The sequence below is a fragment of the Trichechus manatus genome, unplaced genomic scaffold (assembly GCF_000243295.1).
Source record: "Trichechus manatus latirostris isolate Lorelei unplaced genomic scaffold, TriManLat1.0 scaffold00116, whole genome shotgun sequence".
NCBI lineage: Eukaryota > Metazoa > Chordata > Mammalia > Sirenia > Trichechidae > Trichechus > Trichechus manatus.
Genome location: NW_004444052.1, coordinates 2,207,443 through 2,229,535, shown reverse-complemented (window position 1 = coordinate 2,229,535; position 22,093 = coordinate 2,207,443). Strand labels below are relative to the sequence as shown.

Below are 22,093 nucleotides of genomic sequence, written 5' to 3'. Positions count from 1 at the left end.
GTAAATCTAGCACTCCTATTTGAGCTATGGTTGAATGAGATTTTGAAGCTGTCAGTAGTTACGGGAGAGAAGCTAAGTGTGCTGTGTTACTGAAGCTGTACTGAAGAAATGTGCTCACTGAAATAAAAATCAACCTCATTTTACAAGTTCAATCTCATTTTTTCAGTTTTAAAATATAATAATAAAATTTTAAATTTAAACCAGAAAGGTTCTATAACCCAGATAGATTTAAAAATTGTTTTTGTCAATCTTGACATTTTTGTAATTACAGCTTCTTTTCTTCTACAAAAAAAGAAATGTTTTCTACAATTGCTGAGAAAGCCATATCAATTTCTTTTGAACACAAAAGGCTCAAATTTTAATGATTTTCCTCTTCTAGTTTATTGACATCTTTTCAGTTTTCCCCCTAACTCTTTAATTGCTCTCTTGCTTTCTGGTGTCTGCTATATCATGCATCTTTGCTTACCTCCTCTTTCCTTTTTTATTTGTCCTGTAAGCTTTTCTGAAATCCTTGGGTGGTGCAAATGGTTTGCACTTGACTACTAACCTAAAGGTTGGCAGTTCAAACCCATCCTCTGGGGCTGCGGAAGAAAGGCCTGGTAATCTGCATCCATACGGATTACAGCCAAGAAAACCCTATGGGGCAGCTCTACTCTATAATGGCATGGGGTCGTCGTGATCCAGAATCAACTTGACAGGAATGGGTTTGGTTTTGGTTTTTTGTTAGCTTTTTTATACTGACATCTTGCCCATTCTGTGTTTCCCATCATCTTGACCACAAGCTCCATGACGGGAATGTTGGCATCCATCCCCCACCTTATCCTACCATCAAACTTAATATTCATGTTCCTGCCCAATGCCGCTTTCTACTTCACGTGTAACCTGTATTAAACACTTCAACCCTTTTCACATCTTGGTGATGATGAAAACAACTACTCACGTATCAGCTCTAACAGTCAGCTCTCAGACAACTTAGCCCGTGACAGGGAAATAGTGATATAGATAGAACAAAAGAACAGACACTCTAAATATATTTGGCCTGAGAGCTCTCAGGCGGTCTTCCTAATGATGTTTGCTTGGACCGATATTAAATAGCGTGGATTCCCTGCACGAACCACTCCCGAGTGGGGCCTAGAGTAAGTACAAGAAGCTTCTTATTACAAATTCATCACTTCTAAATTCACAGGATGGAATGCACCAGAGTAATCTAGGTTTGAAACTTAATTTCCCTGTTCTTTTGTTCAGGCAAAACTAGTCTAGTTGCCTTAAGCTTTCCTTTTTTAAGGCGCTATTTCCCCATTGCATTAATGAATTTATTTCCTTTTATCAAGATCTTGTCTCATTTTTTGACATTTCTATAAGGACACGTGAGAGCACAGAAGAGAAAGAGATGAAATCTTTTGGGAGTTGAGGACTGAGGCCTCGTGAAGCCACCCATCTCTTACCTAGATCTGAAAGGATGAGCTGCATTTTAGCATAACCCTTTCTAATTTTCTCCTGATCCTCCATTCAAAGGTGGAATCAAGAATTTGAGCCTGTGCTCTAAATTAGTATTTTCCTGTAGCCAAAGAAGATTCTAGATGGTGATTCTTCTTGCCTGTAACATGTCTGTTAATTGTGTCTAGCATCAGGCTGTGGTTTTGGTGACGCCTCTGTGTCGTGCATTTTTTTGGTTTAACGTCTAATCCCTTGGTTCCTTACTGCTTTGCTTCCTACTTTACCTGTTGATCCTTTTTATCCTTTAAAATATCAGTTACTTTTCCCAGCATGGTGCCTTCTGTACATTTAACTAATGTAATTCTCTTTTCAGACATTCTCAAACATTGATAAAATCCATCCATTTTCCCACATTGATGTCGTTAATGTGAATGGGACATTTTATTGTAAAGAGACACACTGCTAGTATTAATAGAGCTGATCTTCCTGCTTTGAGTGTTGGGGGATTTTATTCCATAAGTTATCCTTCCCAGGCCTAAAGAAGAGTAAGAATAAGAATTACCCTTTGTTTCACTCGCGTTTTAAATGATCCAGTGCCCATCTGTCCCATCAGTGAGTCAATAAAATATTTATTGAACAAATGGTATGTTCATGTCATTCCAGGTCCTGTTGATCAAACATTGGGAATAGAGGTGATACAGGTACAGAAGGCACGGTGACCCAATACACACTTCTCCTAAAGTAGACATAGTTCACAGAAGAGTGTATATGTGTGTCTTCAGTATTGATTTCTAGAAGAACGTCGGTGAGAGCTGTTTTCAGGCAATCAGAGCTTTTCAGAGAAGGCAGAGGGAGACTGGAGTCAAAGTCGGGGAGTTAAAACCAGCCCTGGACTTGACAGAGCGTAGTGAAGGCTAGAAAACAGAAGCAGAAGGGCTGTTGGTGAAGAAACGATGTGGAAGGCAGACTGTAGCCATGCATTTATAAATCAGGAAAAAAATATAAAGCAAGAAAGCACATGGTGCTAATTGTAACAGTTAAGAGAGCAAATGCCTGGCGCTGGGGCTGGGCTCTGGGTAAGTAGGTTTGGAGCCCAGCAGACAACATCAGAAGGTACACGGGAGGGAGAGAGGAGTGGGCAAAGGGAGGGGGGCAGCAGGCAGGGAGAGCGTTAGACCCGTGAGCATGCAGCTTTATTCTGAGCACACCGAGATCCACCCATACCAGTGGGAATTTATTGTCAAGTCTGAGGGACAACCTTCTTGAGTAAAGCAGATTTATTCTAGTTTTCAAGGAGTCCCAGTTGCACAATGGTTAAGCACTCAGCTGCTAACCGAAAAGTTGGCAGTTTGAACCCACCAGCAGCTCCTCGAGAGAAAAAACCTGGCGATCTGCTTCCATAAAGATCACAGCCTAGGAAACCCTGTGAGGCAGTTCTGCTCTGTCTCATGGGGTCACTATGAGTCAGAACCAGCAACACTCTAATTTTCATATGTGCATGTTTAATAGAGCTTTAATAACAAAAAAAAAGTCTGTGTTCTGCTTATTTGCTTCTTTATAACCTCGGGATCTCTAAAGTCTTTAATATTTAGGACAGTTGGATATATTTTATTATTCTGTATAATCTGCTTGTTAGGTACTGTCGAGTCAGTTCTGACTCATAGTGATCCTGCATACAACAGAAAGAAACACTGCCCAGTCCTGCGCCATCCTCACAATCATTGTTATGCTTGAGCCCCGTATATTTAGAACAAAACCAAAAACCCATTGCCAACGTCGAGTCGATTCTGACTCATAGCAACCATATAGGACAGAGTAGTTTCCAAGGAGCAGCTGGTGAATTCGAACTGCCAACCTTTTGGTTAGCAGCCAAGCTCTTAACCACTGTGCCACCAGGGCTCCATATTTAGAACAATTAGATATAGTTTATCATTCTGCATAATCTCCTTAGTAGGATTTTTTTTTTTTTTCAAGTGTTACATATTCCACTATGCTTCCGGGCATTGGCTATCCTGACTCCAAGACTGATCCTCTATCTTAGAATTTCTCCCAGTCTGGATGACCTTCAACATTCCATACACTTCTGTGTCTGTTAATAATCCACCAATCCCTGGGTTGTCTTTGCTTCTAAGGGAGTTCACATTTGAACATCATTGACTTTGAAAACCAAGTTTCAGGTCCACCTCCTTGCCTCCAGTAACCTGGTGGCATCTCTGTGCATCAATTAATGGATCACAGTGGGGCATTTTCAATAGGCTGAGGTCAAAGGGCTCTAAAAGCTCTTTCATGGTATCATCTGTTATTAACTGTGTATGCCCTTAGTAAAAGAAGAACCTTTTACTGGATCCTCTTCATTACATTTGCAGTAGTTAAGGAATTCCTTTTCATTTCATACATGTTTTCTCTGCTTTTTTTTTTGGAACCTGCTGGTGAGATGGGCATCTCCCATCCTTGAGACGTTTGCACATGGGCTGGACGGGATTCCACTGACTGCACAGGCACTTCCCCAGGAATCGTGAGGGAAAGAGCCCCCGATCCACCCAGCCCAAAGTTACTGTCCATTCCACGTGCACCCATAGCCCTGCACTGGGGACCCAAGCTGCAGGAGTCTTGGGACTATTCCTGGTTGTGTTTTTCTTGGCCTTTGTTGGGCAGCTGCTAGTAAGTGTCCTTTTTTAAGTGTAATGATAGCCGTGGACTCTTGTCATGGACTCATCTCTGAGACACCATTTTTAAAAACTGCAGGGCATGGGGTTTGCCATCACCAGACCTTATTTTAGGCCGGTGGTCAAGGGGCAGTGTTATTCCTGTTTCTCCCTTTTAATTCATTTATAAAAGGAGGAAAACTTGCCAGCCTTTTATTTGGTTTCATTTGCGTCCAAGTTAGTCTCACCTGCATGGAAATAAGTATTGACTGGCTTCCTAATTCACACAGATTTAGAAACCGTTGCTGTGGATTTTAGATTTCTTTACCCAGTTCCTCTCAACAGTGACCTTTAAGACCTCTTCCATGTTCTGAAGCAGCCTAGCCCGTCAGCAGGGCTCAGGGGAACAAAACTTTTGTGGGTTCGCACGCTCCTGCTGTGAGCAACTGAAGTAATTTTTAGAGTTTTTCTGTTTGCCACTCTTCCTTTCTCAACAAATGTTTCCATTATTCATGGATTACAAAGCAGCCCTTTAAAGGTGGATTGGTACATTTGATATAATAAGCTGACAAGGGTTCGAGAAATGAACAGGCAGCTTTCAAGTATAGTCTCACAGTTTATTGCAGTGTAAGACAGCACCCCAATACTAGTGGTTGAAAACAACAAGCATTTATTTTTGTTCACCACACCACGGGTCAGCTGGGCAGTTCTTTTGGGCTCGGCTGGTTTCATGACTCTGTGGTCAGGTGAGCATCAGGAGGTGGCTCTGCTGATCTTGGTGGGTTCAGTGGGAGCTGTGGGCTGACTGTAGGCTGGTCTGGGTGGCCACTGCTGGGATCACTGAGCTCCCTTCCACATAGTTTCTCATCCTCCACCAGCGTAGCCTGAGCTTTTCTAGATGGCTGTGGCAGGGCTCCAAGAGAAATGGCAGAGGCACATGAGGCCTCTTAAAGCCAAGAATTGTAACTGGCCCATCAGCAATTCCACCACACACTGTTGACCAAAACAAATGACAGGCCAGCCCGGGTTCCAAGGTGGGGAAATAGACTTCAGCTCCTGAACCAGGAGGAGCTGCAAAATCACAGTGCAGAGAGCAGGAATACGGGGAGGAGGGAAGAATCGTGGACATTCCTGCAGTCAGTCTATTCCAGTCACTTCTATTGGGGATTGTGAATTCTTGCATTTATTCAGTCAAAACTTATGGAACACCTGCTGGGGTAGATCTCAGTGTTCAGATGTGAATCAGACATGTTCCCTAGAAAGAATAGATAGCACACAGTAAATTATTATGAACCCCACTTGACCAAGTCTTGATACCAACAAGATAGAATTTTTGCTCTTGTGTTAAAATCTCACATTTCCTTAATTTACATTATGTATGGGTTTTGATATCTCCTTGGAGCCCAAAGCAGTGTTTGCAATGCCCGTCCCCATATTTTCGAGGTGAAAGGTCACAGTGCAGAGTATAGATGAATGATATCATGTTTCTGTGTCTCCGCCCTCGTGGAGGACACCGGCCTGTTCACAGCTGGGTTACTTGTCACGCTGTCTGATGCAAGTCATTCCACACATATTTGCTAAAGTGAATTAAATGAGGCTATCAGCCATATAAGGAAACCCTGGTGGCGTAGTGGTTAAGTGCTATGGCTGCTAACCCAAAGGTTGGCAGTTCAAATCCACCAGGTGCTCTTTAGAAACTCTATGGGGCAGTTCTACTCTGTCCTATAGGGTCACTATGAGTCAGAATCGACACAACGGCAACAAGTTTGGTTTTTTTTTTTTTAATCAGCCATATATAATCACACACACTTTGGAATTGATACATTGCCAGGTGTGACATTACCTGCTCCTGTGAAAAGCCTATTAAACAGAACATCCAAAACCAAGAAAACAAAACCCACTGACGTCGAGTAGATTCCGACTCATAATGACCCTACATAGTGGGTCAATAAATAGTATTTGTCAGATCTTTAGGCATTGAGAACTCGAGAATTTTCATGAGAATAAAACCAGTAAATAAATAGATAAATAAGTTGCTGTCAAGTTGATTCCAACTCATTGGTTGTGCTCCATAGGGTTTCAATGGCTGATTTTTCAGAAGTAGATTGCCAGGCCTTTCTTCCAAGGTACCTGTGGGTGGACTCAAACCTTTTGGTTAGCAGCCAAGCATTGACCATTTGTGCTACCCAGGGACTCCTTGAATTAGAATAAATTTTCTCAAATTTGCCTCTTAGAAAGACATATATTATCCTGTTATTACAATGCCGGAAAAAAATCTTTTTCCTCAGATCCCATGGAAAATTGTGTATATGGAATTGTTTCAGTTAATATTAATATTTCATGGCATTTTGCAACAAGTGTTAGTAACTACGGGGAGAACAAGTTTGAAAGATTGAGAACCACTGATTCGGAAAATGGTCTGTCATCCCCATTGGCTGAGGTTGGGGGAGCTGCAGTTGCATGACCCTTTGATTTCTCCTGGTTTGGGCAGGGTTGAAGCTGTGTAGGAGTCCCTGGGTGGTGCCTACAGTTAACACACTGCTGACCAAAGGTTGGAGGTTTGAGTCCACACAGAGGCACCTCAGAAGAAAGGCCTGGTGATCTACTTCCAAAAAATCAGCTGCTGAAAACCATATGGAGCACAGTTCTACTCTGATACACATGGGCTCTCCACAAGTCAGAGGCAACTCCTCAGCAGTTGGTTAGTTAGGTTAGTTAAAGCTGTCAGCCTGTAAATAGGGCAAGTCAGTATCCTCATGCTACCCCCATCATCAAATCCATTTGCATCTGCTCAAAAACCATATTTAATATATATTTTTAAAACATTCTGCTCTTCTTAAGGAATACAGGCTGTTTCAGAACAATCTTGGTAAGGCAATTTATAGAAGCTGAAGGTTACTAAATGTTGCTAAGGCAGCTGGCCTGGTAATTACGGACTATATGCAAAACACTTTAAACAAATTATCCCCAGCCAACAGCTCTAGTTAGAAGTGGCTCGTGGGCTTGGGGGAGGGGATCTGGGTGGAAACAGGGAGAGATTGCACGCGAATCAGTTGCTGGGATTTTACACTCACAGAGTGGAAAGATTCTCCGTAGTTATACTCAGATTCTTCGTCTTCTACTCTGTAGGGGAGGAACAGGAGCAAGTAAGACAGCTTGGGAGAAAGAAGCAAAGGCAGCCTTGGGTCCATAGGTCCCCCAGTGCCCGGAAACCTGGGGAGCAGGAAGAGCCAGCTCGAGCTGGGTGCTCAAGGTGGGGGAGAGAGGGGGGCATGCATTTTCACAGTCAGAAAACTGGGCTCGCAATCGGGGCCAGTCAGCTGGCCTTCAGACTCTGTTAAACTTTCACCCTGTGTAAGGGAAGTTTTTGATGTTTTAGTTAAAACGTTGTAATAAATAGGTATATTTACAAAGGGAAGAGAAGTTATATTGATCTTGACGTTTCTGGATGTCTTAGTCTCCTAGTGCTGCTATAACACAAATACCACAAGGGGTGGATTTAAAGAACAGCAATTTATTTTCTCTGTTCTGGAGGGTAGAAGTCCAAGTCAGGGTCTCAGTCTTGTCGATTCTTCCTTGTCAGTAGCCCTGGGTGTTCCTCGATTCCTTGGCGATACTCAAGTGGCATCTGTCTTCCCCAGTTTGCGCACCTGCCTCTGTGTCTAATCTGTCCTTTTTATAACTCAGAAGTGATTAGGTTTAGGACCCGCCCTATGCTGGCATGGCCTAATTAACATAACATTGGGTTGCATTATGGAAGATCATTACATTACATCACATTACATTATATTACATTACATTACATCCACAGGTACAGGGGTTAGGATTTCAACACATGTTTTGGGGGGACATGATTCAATCCATAACACTGGGCATCATAAGCAAACTTCATACCCCACTCTCGAAGGCTCCCATGTCCTGTCTCTTCTTGCAGCTACCCAAGAGACTAACATGAAGATAGTTCGTCTTTCTCTCTCTCTCTAGCCACCCTCTGGATCCCAGCTTTTCACAGGTTCTGGTGCTCCCAGCGTTGCCGCTACATATGCGTGCACTGGGCGGTTGTTTCTCACTGACTCTCCCTTTGCCCCGTGGCCAGGGCGCTCCCGCTTGCGGGCTCTCTGTAGCCAGCCCCACGCCCTTGCACTGCTCTCACCCAGCAAGGCCGCCTCTGCCAATGCCTATGGCCCTTCCGGTAGAGCAGGAACAGCAGTGTATGTCCTGGGTGGGAAGTGTCCATGCAGTCCCAGCACAGGGAACATTTGTTGACTGAATGAAAACAAAAGTACAAATAAACAGCAAGCAACAGCAAACCTGGAGGCACGAATGCCAGGTACGGCACCAAAGTGGACCGTGTGGGCGGTTAGGCCACAAGTTCACTCTGGCCTAGCGTTGTCTGTCAGTTCAGCGCATGTCTGAGTGCGCTCGGTTACCTCACTGCAAAAGCAAAATCTGATGTGGCCTCCATCCCTGCCTCTGGTCTCACACCAAGCCTCCTGTAATCCGCTTTTCATCTCTGTGAGTCCTCGGGTCAGAAGGACGGCACATCGCAGCAGCCCCTGCCCTCGACGTCCCCGCCGTAACTAATCCCATCTTCCCGGAGCTCTTCCTTCCCTGTCACGGGACGTGGTCCTGCCTGATTTTCTCTTTGTCGTGCTGCCTCAGTGGCTCTGACGGCCCCTCCACACACCACACCTGGCTGCACGCCTTTTGGGTTTTCACGTCTGCCCCTCCTTGGGGGCTGGTACCCCTGCTCCTGCACCTGACTGTCCAGCCTTGTTTTCTGATGTCTTTGCCGTGACAGCCTCCGACCCTCGAAATCACTCACTTGCATCTCTCCCTCCTCCTGGGATTCCCATATGTGCATTTAAATGTCCTTGATGTTATCCCGAAGACCTCACGTAATTCAAAATCCCCATAGTTCAAGACTGATTTCCCCAAGGGAGGAGGCTTACTTCTTTTTACCAGTTAATGTGGTAATAAGTCATCCTCCAAACTTTGAAGTATTGGGGGAGGGGTCTTATTATTTCACATCAAGTGAGACCCTTCCTGCACTCTGTCACCTTTCTGATTTCAGTTGTCAAGTACATTCATATCTGTATTTATAAAAGGATGAAAACAGTAGGAACACCTCCTCTTAAAGCACCATGTAAAAGCACTATGAAAAAATAAGAAATTACTATTTTCATATGTAGTCTAAACATGTATCAGTGAGGTAGGACATAGCTGAATATCTTATTTAATCTTTGCTGATAATGTTTGTCTGATTTCTTTGATGATACATTGGGGAGGGAGACCCTTTTCTTCTTCCTTTCTGTTAGACACGTTCACATTCATCCAGCCCATACTGGTTGAGTGCCTGTTTTGTTCCAGTCACGCGCTGATAAAAAGTCCTGAGACTAGAGGGACTTCAAGAGCTCCTCTGGGATGTCCTTTCTCCTCTGGGTAGGACTGCACCCAAACTTGCCAGCCGTCCTCCCCAAATAAAGAACTAAAAGGAATGACAGGTGGTAAAAAGCTAGCTTTAAAATTTTTATTGAAAAGGTTTATTAATAGCTAAGATTTTTCTCTTAGTAAATAACAAATATGTGTAAACATTTAGCTTCAAACCTATTCATCAGGCTTTTTTTTATAATATCAAAATGATGAAAACGACCTAAATGTTCAACAATAAGAGATTAAGTAAACTGATACTAAGTAAATGTACAAAAGGGAAGTCTAGGCTGCCATTAAAATGTAGACACTTGCCAAGAGAAAGAGTTACAAAGGAGCGCATGTTGTGTGGGAGTCCCTGGGTGGTGCAAAAGGTTAACTGCACTTATCTGCTAACCAAAAGGTTTGAGGTTTGAGTCCACCCAGAGGTGCCTTGGAAGAAAGGCTTGGGAGTCTACTTCCAAAAAATCAGCTATTAAAAGCCCTGTGAAGAACAGTTCTACTGTGACACATGTGGGGACATTATGAGTCTGAATCTGCTTGATGGCAACAGGTTTTACACATACAGTAGTCCCCCCTTATCCACGAGGAATACCTTCCAAGACCCCCATGGTTACCTGAAGCTGCAGATAGTAGCGAACCCTATATATACTATGTTTTGACCTATACATACATACCTGTGATAAAGTTTAATTTACAAATTAGGCACAGTAAGAGATTAACAGCAGTAACTAATAATAAAATAGAACAATTATAACAATATACTGTAATAAAAGTTATGTGAACGTGGTCCCCATGCAGAATGGAGTGGGAAGGCATGAGACTTCGTCATGCTACTCGTTTAACATTTTCAGACCGCAGTTGACCCACGAGTAACTGAAACCTTGGAAAGTGAAACCCCAAATAAGGGGTGACTACTAGTGTGATCCCATTTTGATGTTCCAATACACAGGCACACCACACACAAACACCCATAAAAGAGCTGGTCAATTAGAACCCAAAGTCCACAGGACCCTCCTGGGTGAAAGGATGAAATTGTAGGTGATTTTCTTCTACTTATCTAATTTTCTACAAAGTACAAATACTACCTTTTAAATTTGTTTTTAAACTTTTGCGGTAAAAAGCACATGAGGTTAGCTTTTTCTGAATATTGCCATGTATATTTTTTGACCCTGTGCAGCTTATAGCGACTTAGGCTACTACATCATCAATAAGCTGCACCACGTGGATGAGTCGGTGGGGAGCAAGACGAGAAGGGCCTTCCTGTACCTTGCTGCCTTCCCCTTTATGGATGCGATGGTGAGTAGAGAACACAGTTGCCTTTCCGCCAGGCCGTTTTGTCAGTTTATCTTATGAGATACGTCTGTATTTGCCACAAGTTCTGGTGGATGGCAGGAGAGCCCATTTTTTAAAAATTTGATTCAAATACAAAGTTCTTTTCTAATATATTCAGGATCAAGGGATCAGGATAGATTTTTTCACACACTTACGACTTCGGTGGTGTAAGCACCTACAGCTTTCTAGAACATACTGATAGGATTTCATTACTTTAATGACCAGCTTTACTCCATTACCTCAGAGCTGCTCACTTTCCCAGATTAACCTGCCCGTATCATGAAGAATGCTCAGCTAATACTGTTTTCTTTTTATCTATGTTATAGAGAGTCTTAGCGAAGAAAAATATTCCCAATAATGACCAATGCTGGACAATAAACCCTTTGTTTGGACTCTATTTTAAAGATGTTTTTTACCACCATATACGTCCAAGTTTTGCAGACATTAGACCCGTGAGGCAAGTGGACGTTTGTTTCCAGGTGAATCAGCAGCCTCCAATCCTTGGAGGGGTGAGACAAGGCAGAAATACATATGGCCTGTCTTCTGAAAGGCTCTCAAAGTCTTAGTTTACTTGTGCTTAGATTGTTGGTGCGCCTGATTGAATCTCTACTGGTTTACACGGTGGCCTTAAATACTAAACTAGTTTAGTTGTGACGTGATGGTTCTGGTTCTCATCTGTCATTGTGTTACTTTAGTGGGGAGAAGTGGGCCATCTGAATAATTGTGCCTGGATTTTCCTTACTTATCACTAGGTATATCTACTCCAGTAGTTGATGCATACTCAGAAAAAAGAAAAAAGCGGGGAGCTTTAGTCCTTAAAACCAGATTGGCTTATGGTGGTGCCCCAGAGTTTTTAAAGCCATTAAAGAACTGGAGGAAGTGTCCTTTTTCGTATCCTGAAAGTGTTAAAGCTCAACGTCCTATACAGAGTCCATGATGTTGTTCTAATGCCTGCCCTCCCATCTGTTGCAAGTGGCAAGTCTGTAAACCTATAGAAGAATTACAGTTATATGGTGAATTCAGAGAACTGGGGACTCCTAGTAAAAGTGAATCATAGACTCTTAAGTACGCTGTGCTCCACTCTTCCTTTCAGCTGTATTTATTTCCCTCAGAGTTTCTAAAATTCGGTGGAATACCAGAACGTTGGTGACTGGTACCCTTTCCCCCTTTCATCTAAAAATTCCCCCTAAAGACTCCACTATAGCAGCAAGAGACTGCTAATAAAGCCCAGAATAATGAAAACTTATAAAGAACAGGTCATTTTCTTTGCTCCTCTCTCACCCCGCCACCAGTGTGGCCCTGACATGTTGGTTGGGGAGATAATATTTGAAAACCACAAAACTTATCGTCCAGATGGCTTTTAGACATCAAAGACCAGACCACAAGCCTCTGTTTGCAAACATTATCTCTAGTTTGCATTTGTTTTCACATTGGCACCTCGGGCCTAGAAAGGGAGTAGACAAAGCAGCTGCTGTACAAAGTCTTGACACAGAACTAGAGAATAAATGATACCTGTCTGATTGCATCTCGCTTAGATTCAGTGTTATTTCTGTGTCAGTTCAAATCAGCCTTTAAAGGGAAGAAGGATGATCCTTACAAAGCTTTTATCATGAACATTAAACCTTCTCCAAACCCACCCTTCTCTTGGCTTCTCAGTGTCGGCTCCCCTCCCCCTTAGCTCCCCCCACCCCCAGACACAAAGTGTCAGATGAGATCCTGCCCAAACTTGAAGACAATAGTATAACCCTAATCAGTGCATGAGAACGCTTGATGATTGTAATAAGTCAGAACCGAATGAGAGCCTTCATTATCAGCAGTATAATGCCGCTGCTTCGTCATTCACGCTGTCCTGAGAGAGAGGGTGTGTTTCCACCGGTCTTGGTCTTCATCCAGTTTTCCTCCCAGGCATACAAACCTAACACATACACTAGTCTGCGTATAATTGGTACTAAAGAAATACCGTGCAGTAACTGAGTCTGCTTAAAAATCTAATGTAGACCTAGCCACCAGACCAAGTTACGGTAGTTTTACCAACATACCAGATCTGTGCTGCCGTGCTTTTGGGAGTATACAGTGTGCTTCAGGAACTCCCAGTAAATCATAATGCTTAGAACTAAAACCATTCCCAAGGCCAATTCTTCAAAGATTAGACTGGACTGTGGGACATAAAATGATACTCGTGAAGAGTGTGCTTCTTAGCTCAAGTAGATACACGAGACTAAATGGGCAGCTCCTGTCCGGAGGTGAGATGAGAAGGCAGAGAGGGTTAGGAGCTGGTTGAATGGACACGGGAAATCAGGGGTAGAAAGGAGGAATGTGCTGTCACAGTACAGGGAGAGCAATTAGGGTCACATAACAACATATGTATAAATTTGTATGAGAGACTAACTTGAATTGTAAACTTTCACTTAAAGTACAATAAAATAAAATTTTTAAAAAATCATAATGCTCAGAAACAATATAAACCTTAAGGTGCATCTCATGCCAATTTCTTTTCTTTCTGGCAGGCATGGACCCATGCTGGCATTCTCTTAAAACATAAATACAGTTTCCTGGTGGGATGTGCCTCAATCTCAGATGTCATAGCTCAGGTAAATATGGCCCCAGAGGTCAGCCAGAGTCTGTTTCTGGTAAGTAAGCGCCATTTGTAACAGAGCCCACTGATACCTTCTTCACGTCCTTTCCTGTACCCTGCACACCTGCATTCATCCTGGGCTCCTCAAATCTGTTGCTCAAATAAAATCAACCTTCAGTAAATGTTTTGTTAAACAAAACGAGTAAATGAAACTTCCTGTAATAAAAGGATGTATCATCTTGCTAAAATGAGAGTTGTATGAATTTAAATCTAGTATCTGAGATTCTGACCATTATTTTTAAAGAACTGCGTGTGGAATGACTATGAAGTCACACCCGTACATTCCTGGGTGGTCATAGGATCACGGTGCCCTTGGCATAGCGCCCCCTGTGGGCGGTCTGACAGTGCGCAGTCCTTCGCTCCATTCTAGAGAGAGCGCTGTTCAGAATTACTCTGCTTCGTCTTCTTTTTTAGGAATTACTCAATGTTGTCGTTGCCATTAGGCGCTGCTCTTCACACATCATTTCCTCGCATGTAAAAGACCCAGGAAATAGTCTCTATTATCCTTTTCACACTTTCTGAAAGAAGTCGTACGTTTCACTTTCTGTTTAGTCCAGTTCTCGGGGGTCTAGCACCCAGCCCTGACCTTCTAGACTAGAAGGTCTCCTTTCTTCTTCCACCAAGGATAACCCGTGAAAAATTTCAGAAGAAAATTTGATTGAACCCCGGTTCTACCCTGTTCCTATAATCAGGGCTTTGGGAAATGGCTTCTTCACGGAGGAGGAGGTTAGACTATGATCTCTGAAAAACAAACAAAAAAAAAACAAACTCCCTGTTGCTATGAGTCAATTCTGACTCATAGCAACTCCAAGCAACCCCATAGAGTTTCTGTAGGCTGTAAATCTCTATGGAAGCAGATGGCCACATTTTTTTCCCACAGAGCCGCTGGTGGTTTCAAACCGCCGACCTTTTGGTTAGCAGTCGATCGCTTTAACCACTGCGCCACCAGGGCTCCATCAGCTTCCCACCAAATGCTCAGTTCCATCCTATGAACATGCCTATGCATTTCTTCCTTGTTTTTCCCTATTGTACATCCCGTCTTTTAGCCACCTTTTTGAAACAATCTACTGTTGGACTGTTAATACCTCCCTAAATGCCAGGAATTACATTTCCAAACTCACGGTATTTACTTCATCAATCTGTTACATTAAATGACTATTAAACATCATTTAATGTAATTCCTGTTAACACTTTATGTGTGTGTATGTCTGAAAACTAGGTAGCATCATTCTTGGATGTTTCTTTGTTAATTTTCTCTGAGTTATTGGAGATTTTTTACCTAGTCTTATTGTCGTTCATCCTCTGAGAGATGAAACTAAACTGCTAAACTGTTTAATTGTCTCTGATCACTTCATTTGAAATTAAGGAACCTCTTCAACGGGTAGTGGAGATCGTTGCGTAACATGATGAGTGTAATTAATGTTACTGAATCGTACACGAAATGTGGAAATGGCAAATGTTTTGTTATATGTATTTGTACCACAATTAAAAAGTTGGCACCACCAATTCAGTGAGCATTTGTAGATGTGTGTTTTTTTAAAAGGTGCAAAGAAAAAAAAAAAAGAGTTGACTTTGCCTAAGATAAATATAGTAAGCATCCAAGGACAGAAGAACTATTCTGCTGAAGACTTCTTTGCCAGTACGCCTACAGCCATTTTCCTCTGCGGTATAAAGCCTGATGCTGGCCCTGATGTTGAGGCCTGGCTCGCAAGTTCAGAATAAACAGATCTGGTGAGCAGAAGCGATGGGAGCTGACTTCAGATGCCATCTGGCTTTGGGTTGCTCCTGGTGGAGTAGTTATTTTAAACCTTGTAGTTTGAATTTCTACCACAGTTTGGTTGGAGATATAAATTCATTTTTTGTTCTTAAGTCATTTCCCCCAAAGCTCTTATTTTACTGATTCCTTAATCACCACTTCTGCATTTTTCTGTGTAATAACTAGTCTGACAGTTTATCATGTCAAATCCTTCATTCCTCTCATTCCCTGAAAGCATTTGTAAATTACCTAAGTCGGTAATGAGTAAATAGATCCTGTGCCAAGTACCTTGAAAGACCTCTGTGGTATAGATAGACAGCAAGTAATTGCCACTGATAAAATGAAAAGTAGTTTACAGTGCCTCAGATTTCAGTGGCAACTTTTTTTTTTCCTTTTAATTTTACAAAATTAATTGATTTCACTCCTGAGTCAGCAGTACAAAAAAGCTCTTGGTTTGGTCCAAACAGGCAGTACTTTTCTCTGCCACCATTATTGTTAATAGTCACATGCCGAGGGATTAATGAAGTTATTGCTGTTGTTGTACTATTCCTTGACTGTCTGGACTCCATATCAAAACAAAGATTCCTGGAGGGTGTTTGACCTCACGAGGACCTCCAGCCTTTGACCTACCCGCTGTCATTAGACCCCGCCTTCTGAATTCAGCTGCGACCCCTGGATTGTGAGCCTAGGAGTCCTCCTGCACTGCTCTAGCTCCTTTGCTTCCTCTCAGCCTTCTGGCAAAACCCCAGTCCTGAACCAGCCCCTTGTTCTGCACCTTCTGCCCCAGGTAGCAAGTGCTCCAGCAGAAGGTTACACAGCACGACAAACTGATCAAACCATCAATTCGGAATCTAGTCTCTCACGTCACTCGATTCTCTGTAATAACTGTTTCAGAGGGTCTCTACCCACCGCACACTTTCCAACAGATGGCCTCATTTCCCACTTCTCTGGAAAAATTAAAGCCAACAAATTCTTCAGCTTCCGGCCACCCAACCACCAAGCCTCCCCTCGAATCCATGCATCCTCCCCATTCTGCCCTCCTTGTCAGAGAGGCGGTGGTCTTCCTCCCAGCAGGGCCATGCTCCCCCTGCGCCTTAGGTCCTGCCCTGTCCTGCTTTGATAATCCATTGATAATTAATGGATTATCAATGACCCGTTGTCTCTCCTGGATCTTTTGTCTTGGCATGCCAGCATGCTCAGATACCCACCATCTTAACACAGCAGCAACAAAGATGATAAGCCGTCTCTGGATCCCACATACCTCTGCAGTGACAGCTCTCTCTCTTTATCACTTCAGAGCCAAACTTCTTGGAAGAGTGGTTTCTACTCACTGCGGCTGTTTTTTCACTTCCCTCTCACTCTTCTACCTCCTCGAGGCTGGCTTCCACCCCGTCGTTCACACGCACATGGTTCTTACCAGTGACCTCCATGCCACTAAGTCCAGCGCGGCTTCCGTTATCTGACATGGCCTGTCACAGCTCTCCCTGACTGAGCGCTGCCCCCTTCGTGAGGCACCCCTTGCCACTGGTCCTCAGCACTGCAGTCCTGGTGTTTCTTCTTCCTCTGCAGGCTCAGCCTCCTCCGTAAATGTTGTAAATGTTGAAGCTCTTCCTCTCTTCTCACTCTGTGTTTTGCTCATGAAGACTCTAATTCATGCCCTAGGTTTATACCATCCATAACATGATTTATGATCTCCAAGTAAGTATCTGTAGCTTAAAGAGCCCTAGTGGCGTTAACAGTTAAGCACTTGGCTGCTAACCAAAAGGTTGGCCATTTAAACCCACCCAGTGGTTCCACAGTAGAAAGACCTGGCGATCTGCTCCTGTAAAGATTACAGCCTAGAAAACCCTATGGGGCAGTTCTGCTCTGTCACGTGGGGTCGCTGTAAGTCGAAAATAGACTCCATGGCAACTAACAATAGCCTTCCCCTCTGAGCTCCAAACTGTGTTTCTGACATTTTCACTTCCATACATCAAAGGCCTGAATTAACAGTCTTCTCTATGAAGCATTTCATCCTTGAGTCCCCATCTCGGAATCCACAGTATGACCAGCTGCTCAGACCAAGGAGCTGCCCTCAGAGCTTCTCTCGTTATCACCAAGCCTTGGAGGTTTTAGTCCTAGATTTCTCTTTAATCTGCCCAGTTCCTCCCATTTCTGCCGCCCTTACCCGCCTCCGAGGGCTGGTCCTCTCCCACCTGGACTATTACCGAAGCCTCCTCTTTCCCGCCCATCTGCCCTGCCTCTCCTCCAGCTGTCCCACTTTGGCCACCAGGATCAATTCCCAGAGGATTTCTGGCCTCCTCACCCCCTACTTCTTGTTGTTGTTGTGTGCCAAGGAGTCAATCCCGACTCATAGCAACCCCATGTGACAGAGCAGAACTGTCCCAAAGGGTTTTCTTGGCTGTAATCTTTACAGAAGCAGACTGCCAGGTCTTTCTCCCCGTGGAGCCGCTGGGTGGGTTCAAACTACCAACCTTTCTGTTAGCAGCTGAGCGCTTAACCGTTTGTGCCACCAGGTCTCCTAAAAATAGCTTCTTGGTGTCCTTGAGATGAAAAGCCGAGATCTAGATCATGGCCGACACCGGTGCTGAAGACCCACGGGCCTGCGTCCTCTCCAGCCCCACACTCTGCTCCAGAACCCTTGTTCTCTGCACACCTGTCACAGGTCCTCTTTCAGGGCCTCAGGGTGGCTCTGCCCCTCCCACGGGGGGTCTTTGTAAGTGCTGCTCCCTCTGCCCAGAGGAAGATGTTGTTAGGTACCCTGGAGTCTGTTTTTGACCCACGATGACCCCACGTGACAGAGTAGAACTGCACCATAGGGTTTCCTCAGCTGTAATCTTTACAGGAGCAGATCGTCAGGTCTTTCTCCCCCAGAGCAGCTGGGTGGGTTCAAACTGCCAATCTTTCAGTTAGCAGCTGAGTACGCAACCATTGGATCACCAGAAGGAAATGCTCTGCCTCAACTTCCCCACCTTCCGCCAACTCCTGCTGACGCCTGCTCAGGCTGTAGGTCTCCTCTCAGCTCTCTCGGGAGTAGTTCCCTGTGGCTACCATCACAAATCACCACAAACTAGGTGGCTTACAACAGAAATTTATTCCCTTGCAGTTCTGGAGACCAGAAGTCCAAAAATCAAGGTGTTGGCAAGGTTGAGCCCTCTGGAGGAGCTGAGGAAAATCTGTTCCAGGCCTCTCTCCCAGCTCCTGGTGACTGCTGGTGATCCTTGGTTCTCCTTGGCTTTGTAATTGCTTCACTCAAATCTCTGCCTCGTCTTCACACAGCCTTCTCCCTGTGTATCTGCGTCTCAGATCTCCCCCTGCCATTGTCTTTCAACAACACCTGTCACTGGACTTAGGGCCCACCCAAAATCCAGGATAACCTCTTCTCAAGATACTTCATTACATCTACAGAGACACTTTTTCCAAATAAGGGCACATTCACAGGTTCTGGGGATGAGGATGTGGGCATATCTTTTGAGGGCCACCATTCATCCCACTCGCTCTGCACAAGAAGCTGCCCCTCACCCCACAGCCTGGCTCCCCTGGTGCCACGCTCCGTCCTCACAGAGGACAGCACAGTTTGTTGGTGGACCGCTGGCATCACTGTCTGATTAACATGCCCACCTCCTCCACTAGACTTCCAGCTCCAGGATCACAGAGTCTGTGAAGATTTAATCTACTGTTGAATCCCCATCACCTGGGATGGTGCCTGGCCCATCACAGGCTCTCAGGGAAAATCCTCCTCCCTGAGACAGGAGATTCCCTTCAGAAAAGAATCCGACATGTTCTTGACAGCTGTATCAGATTCAAAAATCTTAACTCCGGGTCAAAATTCAAAAGACCCAAGTGTTATTTTAAATTGATAAGCGATACAATCCACAGTGAAGGTGTAAGAGCTATGATACTTGATATGCTGGACTGCGTGGCACTGAACGATTAAAATGCAGGGAGAAGCTAGCAAAACCTTAACCTTGGAAGTGCCCCTGGCTGTCTTGGTCTCCAAGAGCTGCCTTAACAAAGTACCACAGAGCGGGTGGTTTTAAAGAAGAGAAATGTATTGTCTTACAGTTCTGGAGGCTGGGAGCCTGAATCAGGGTATCGGCCATGTTGATTCCTTCTGGGAGCTTGGAGGGAGGAGTTATCCCACGTGTCTCTTCTAATTTCTGGTGGCTGCTGGCAATCCTTGGCATTCCTTTGCTGCTCTAGATGCCTTCATCATTCATTGCATGGCATCTGTCTTCCCTGTGTGTGACTCTGTTTCCATGTCTGTCCTCTTTTATGAGTCACCACCCAGAACGGATTAGGAGTAGGACCCCTCGACTCCAGTATAAGGAGCCCTGGTGACAAAGTGGTTAAAGTACCAGGCTGCTAATTGAAAGGTCAGTGGTTCAAACCTACAGCCACTCCTTGGGAGAAAGATGTGGCAGTCTGCTTCTGTAAAGATTACAGCCTTGGAAACCCTATGGGGCTGTTCTATTCTATCCTACAGGGTCACTATGAGTCGGAATTGGCAGTGGGACTCTAGTATGACTTCGTTAACTGATAAGATCTGCAAAGAAAACCTCTACTTCCCCCAAAAGGGTCACGTTTACTCATGCAGGGGTTAGGATTTCAGTCTATCTTTTGAGGGGGAGACAATTCACCCGTAACATGGCTGAGCCAGTCCCAACCTCCTTCCTTTCTGCTCTGGCCCACTCTGCCATTGTCTTGTCTCCACACTTCTTTTGCCCAAGTCTTCCATTTCCTTCAGGTCTCAATCCCCCTTCTTGGTCCTGCTGATCAGGCTGCTGTCTTGCCAAGCCCACCTCTGACACCTCGGCTCCGGCTCCGCGGGCTTTTCTGGACAACAGAGGAGGGGTTGATCTTTGTGCGTTCATTTTTCATCTAGCTCTCAGTCTTTCATCATAATCATCTTAGTTTTTCATTGTGTGTTTTGTATATGTTAAATGTTAAGCTTACTGCAGACGTATTTACTCAGAGTATGCATATATGAAGCAAGAGTACCATAAAGGCCTTTAATTAGTTTGATGAGTAAATGGGGATCTTGACCATGTCACAGAAATCTCAATCTTTTATTCCAAAAACAGTTGTGTCCTTAGGGAGGCTTCCTCCGGGACGTCTTTCAGCAAATAGATTACAGTGGTTCCTCTGGGAAGCAGCAAGCATGGGGGGAGTCATGCATCTTGTCTCCATCACTGAGTTCTGCTGTTTCCGTGGTGGGGGAGTGGGCTTTGGCATGTGAGTGCCACCCCAGCCTATGACCGCTCACCTTGCTGTGCTCCCAGCAGCCTTGTGTCCACACAGCAAAGCAGCACCTCTGTCTGGCCGCTCAAGTCCCCTGAGGACGTCTGTGTCCAGCTCCGTCTCATTGACTGGGTTTAAGAATGACAGCCTGGGCCCACATGTCCATCTGTGCTGGGAACAAATTGCCTCTAGCACCTAATACTTTATTTCCTTCAGGGGCATTCTCCTGCTCTCTGTGCTGTGTCACAGTTAATGTACTGATACCAGAAAATCACATTCATCTGCCTGCTTCTTTTTTTACTTTTCGTCTACTGATTTCTTGGTAATAGAACGATCGGGAGAATCCTCCTTTGCGCTGGGTCACTCGGTGTTGTATTCTACACGCCTATTTTCCTGTAATTATTTGGTTGTTAAGGTTGATCTAGCTCAGGAGTGCCCACATCCACTTCCCTACTTTTGCGCTCAGCGTGCATCAGCGGTCTTCCGACGGTCCAGAAGGACCACGGACAAAGTCTGCGCTGATTCTCCGGTTTCCGCAGGACTGAGCGGTTGATACAGTGTTGAATTTGCCCTAAAGACTTACTGACCAATAGAGATTGACACTTTATTATTAATTCAGTCTCTCCTGACTCTGGTTATTTCAACTTACACTTTCATAAGTTAATAGTTGACATTTTAATAATTAATGTCTGTATTTTTGCATTTTTAGTGAATTGACCTTATAAATATTATTGTCCATTTTTCTGCCTTCATTGATCAACACTGTTTTTTCCTTTGTGGAAAGTAACTTATGTCCTTTCAGAGGTGAATTACATGTGCACCTCAGCTTGCCAGCCTCAGCAGGGAAAAGCTCTGCTACATTTAGGGGGAGAAGTTCCAAAGTTTCTAGACTTTTTCCAGTGATAACCTTAACCAGATGTGCAGTTACCTTAAAAGAATCTTAGTGGTGGATTTAACAAAGCAATTGGGGTGCTTTTGTGGGAGATCCCAAATGTCTGAACCTGAATTATACAAGAGCAGCATTGAGTCAGAGCCCACCTTTGGGTCTTTTTGCACCAGAGTTGAGGTTTTCGCTCAGTGATATGTCTCACCTGGGTTCCAGAGGGTAGGCCTGTGCTTCGTGCAGTTGGTTCTGTCTTCTCCCTGTGACTTGTCCCTGTTTCCCCATCTCTAGGTTGTTTTTGTGGCCATTTTGCTGCACAGTCACCTGGAATGCAGAGAGCCTCTGCTCATTCCAATCCTGTCCTTGTACATGGGCGCGCTCGTCCGCTGCACCACCCTGTGCCTGGGTTACTACAGGAACATTCACGACATCATCCCTGACCGCAGCGGACCAGAGCTGGGGGTATGTCTCCACCAACATGACAGCAACCTCTCAGTGCATTCAGAGTAGAAATATAAGTTGACTCCAGCCCTCTGTACAGTGAGGACTCAGTATGATAAGCATACCCAAAAGCCAAGTGCTAGGTAGCATCCACAGGAAGAACAGTTGGAGAACTAACAAATTCTAGACATGGAAGAGATCTTAGAAGTCATTACTCAGCCTTCTTATCTTCATATGAGGAGACTGAGGCACAGTGAGTCATATCAGGCCAAGGAACAGAAACGACATTC

The 22,093-nt window shown here is 44.4% G+C and overlaps 1 protein-coding gene across 1 annotated transcript in view; it reads left to right on the top strand.

The window, feature by feature from the left end:
* ANKH (ANKH inorganic pyrophosphate transport regulator) overlaps nucleotides 1–22,093 on the top strand; it is a 161,387-nt gene that overhangs the window by 98,140 nt on the left and 41,154 nt on the right. The window contains exons 3-5 of the mRNA XM_023738422.1: nucleotides 10,693–10,811; nucleotides 13,355–13,438; nucleotides 21,654–21,824. Coding sequence (XP_023594190.1) covers nucleotides 10,693–10,811; nucleotides 13,355–13,438; nucleotides 21,654–21,824 — 374 coding nt within the window. The remainder of the gene's footprint in view (nucleotides 1–10,692; nucleotides 10,812–13,354; nucleotides 13,439–21,653; nucleotides 21,825–22,093) is intronic.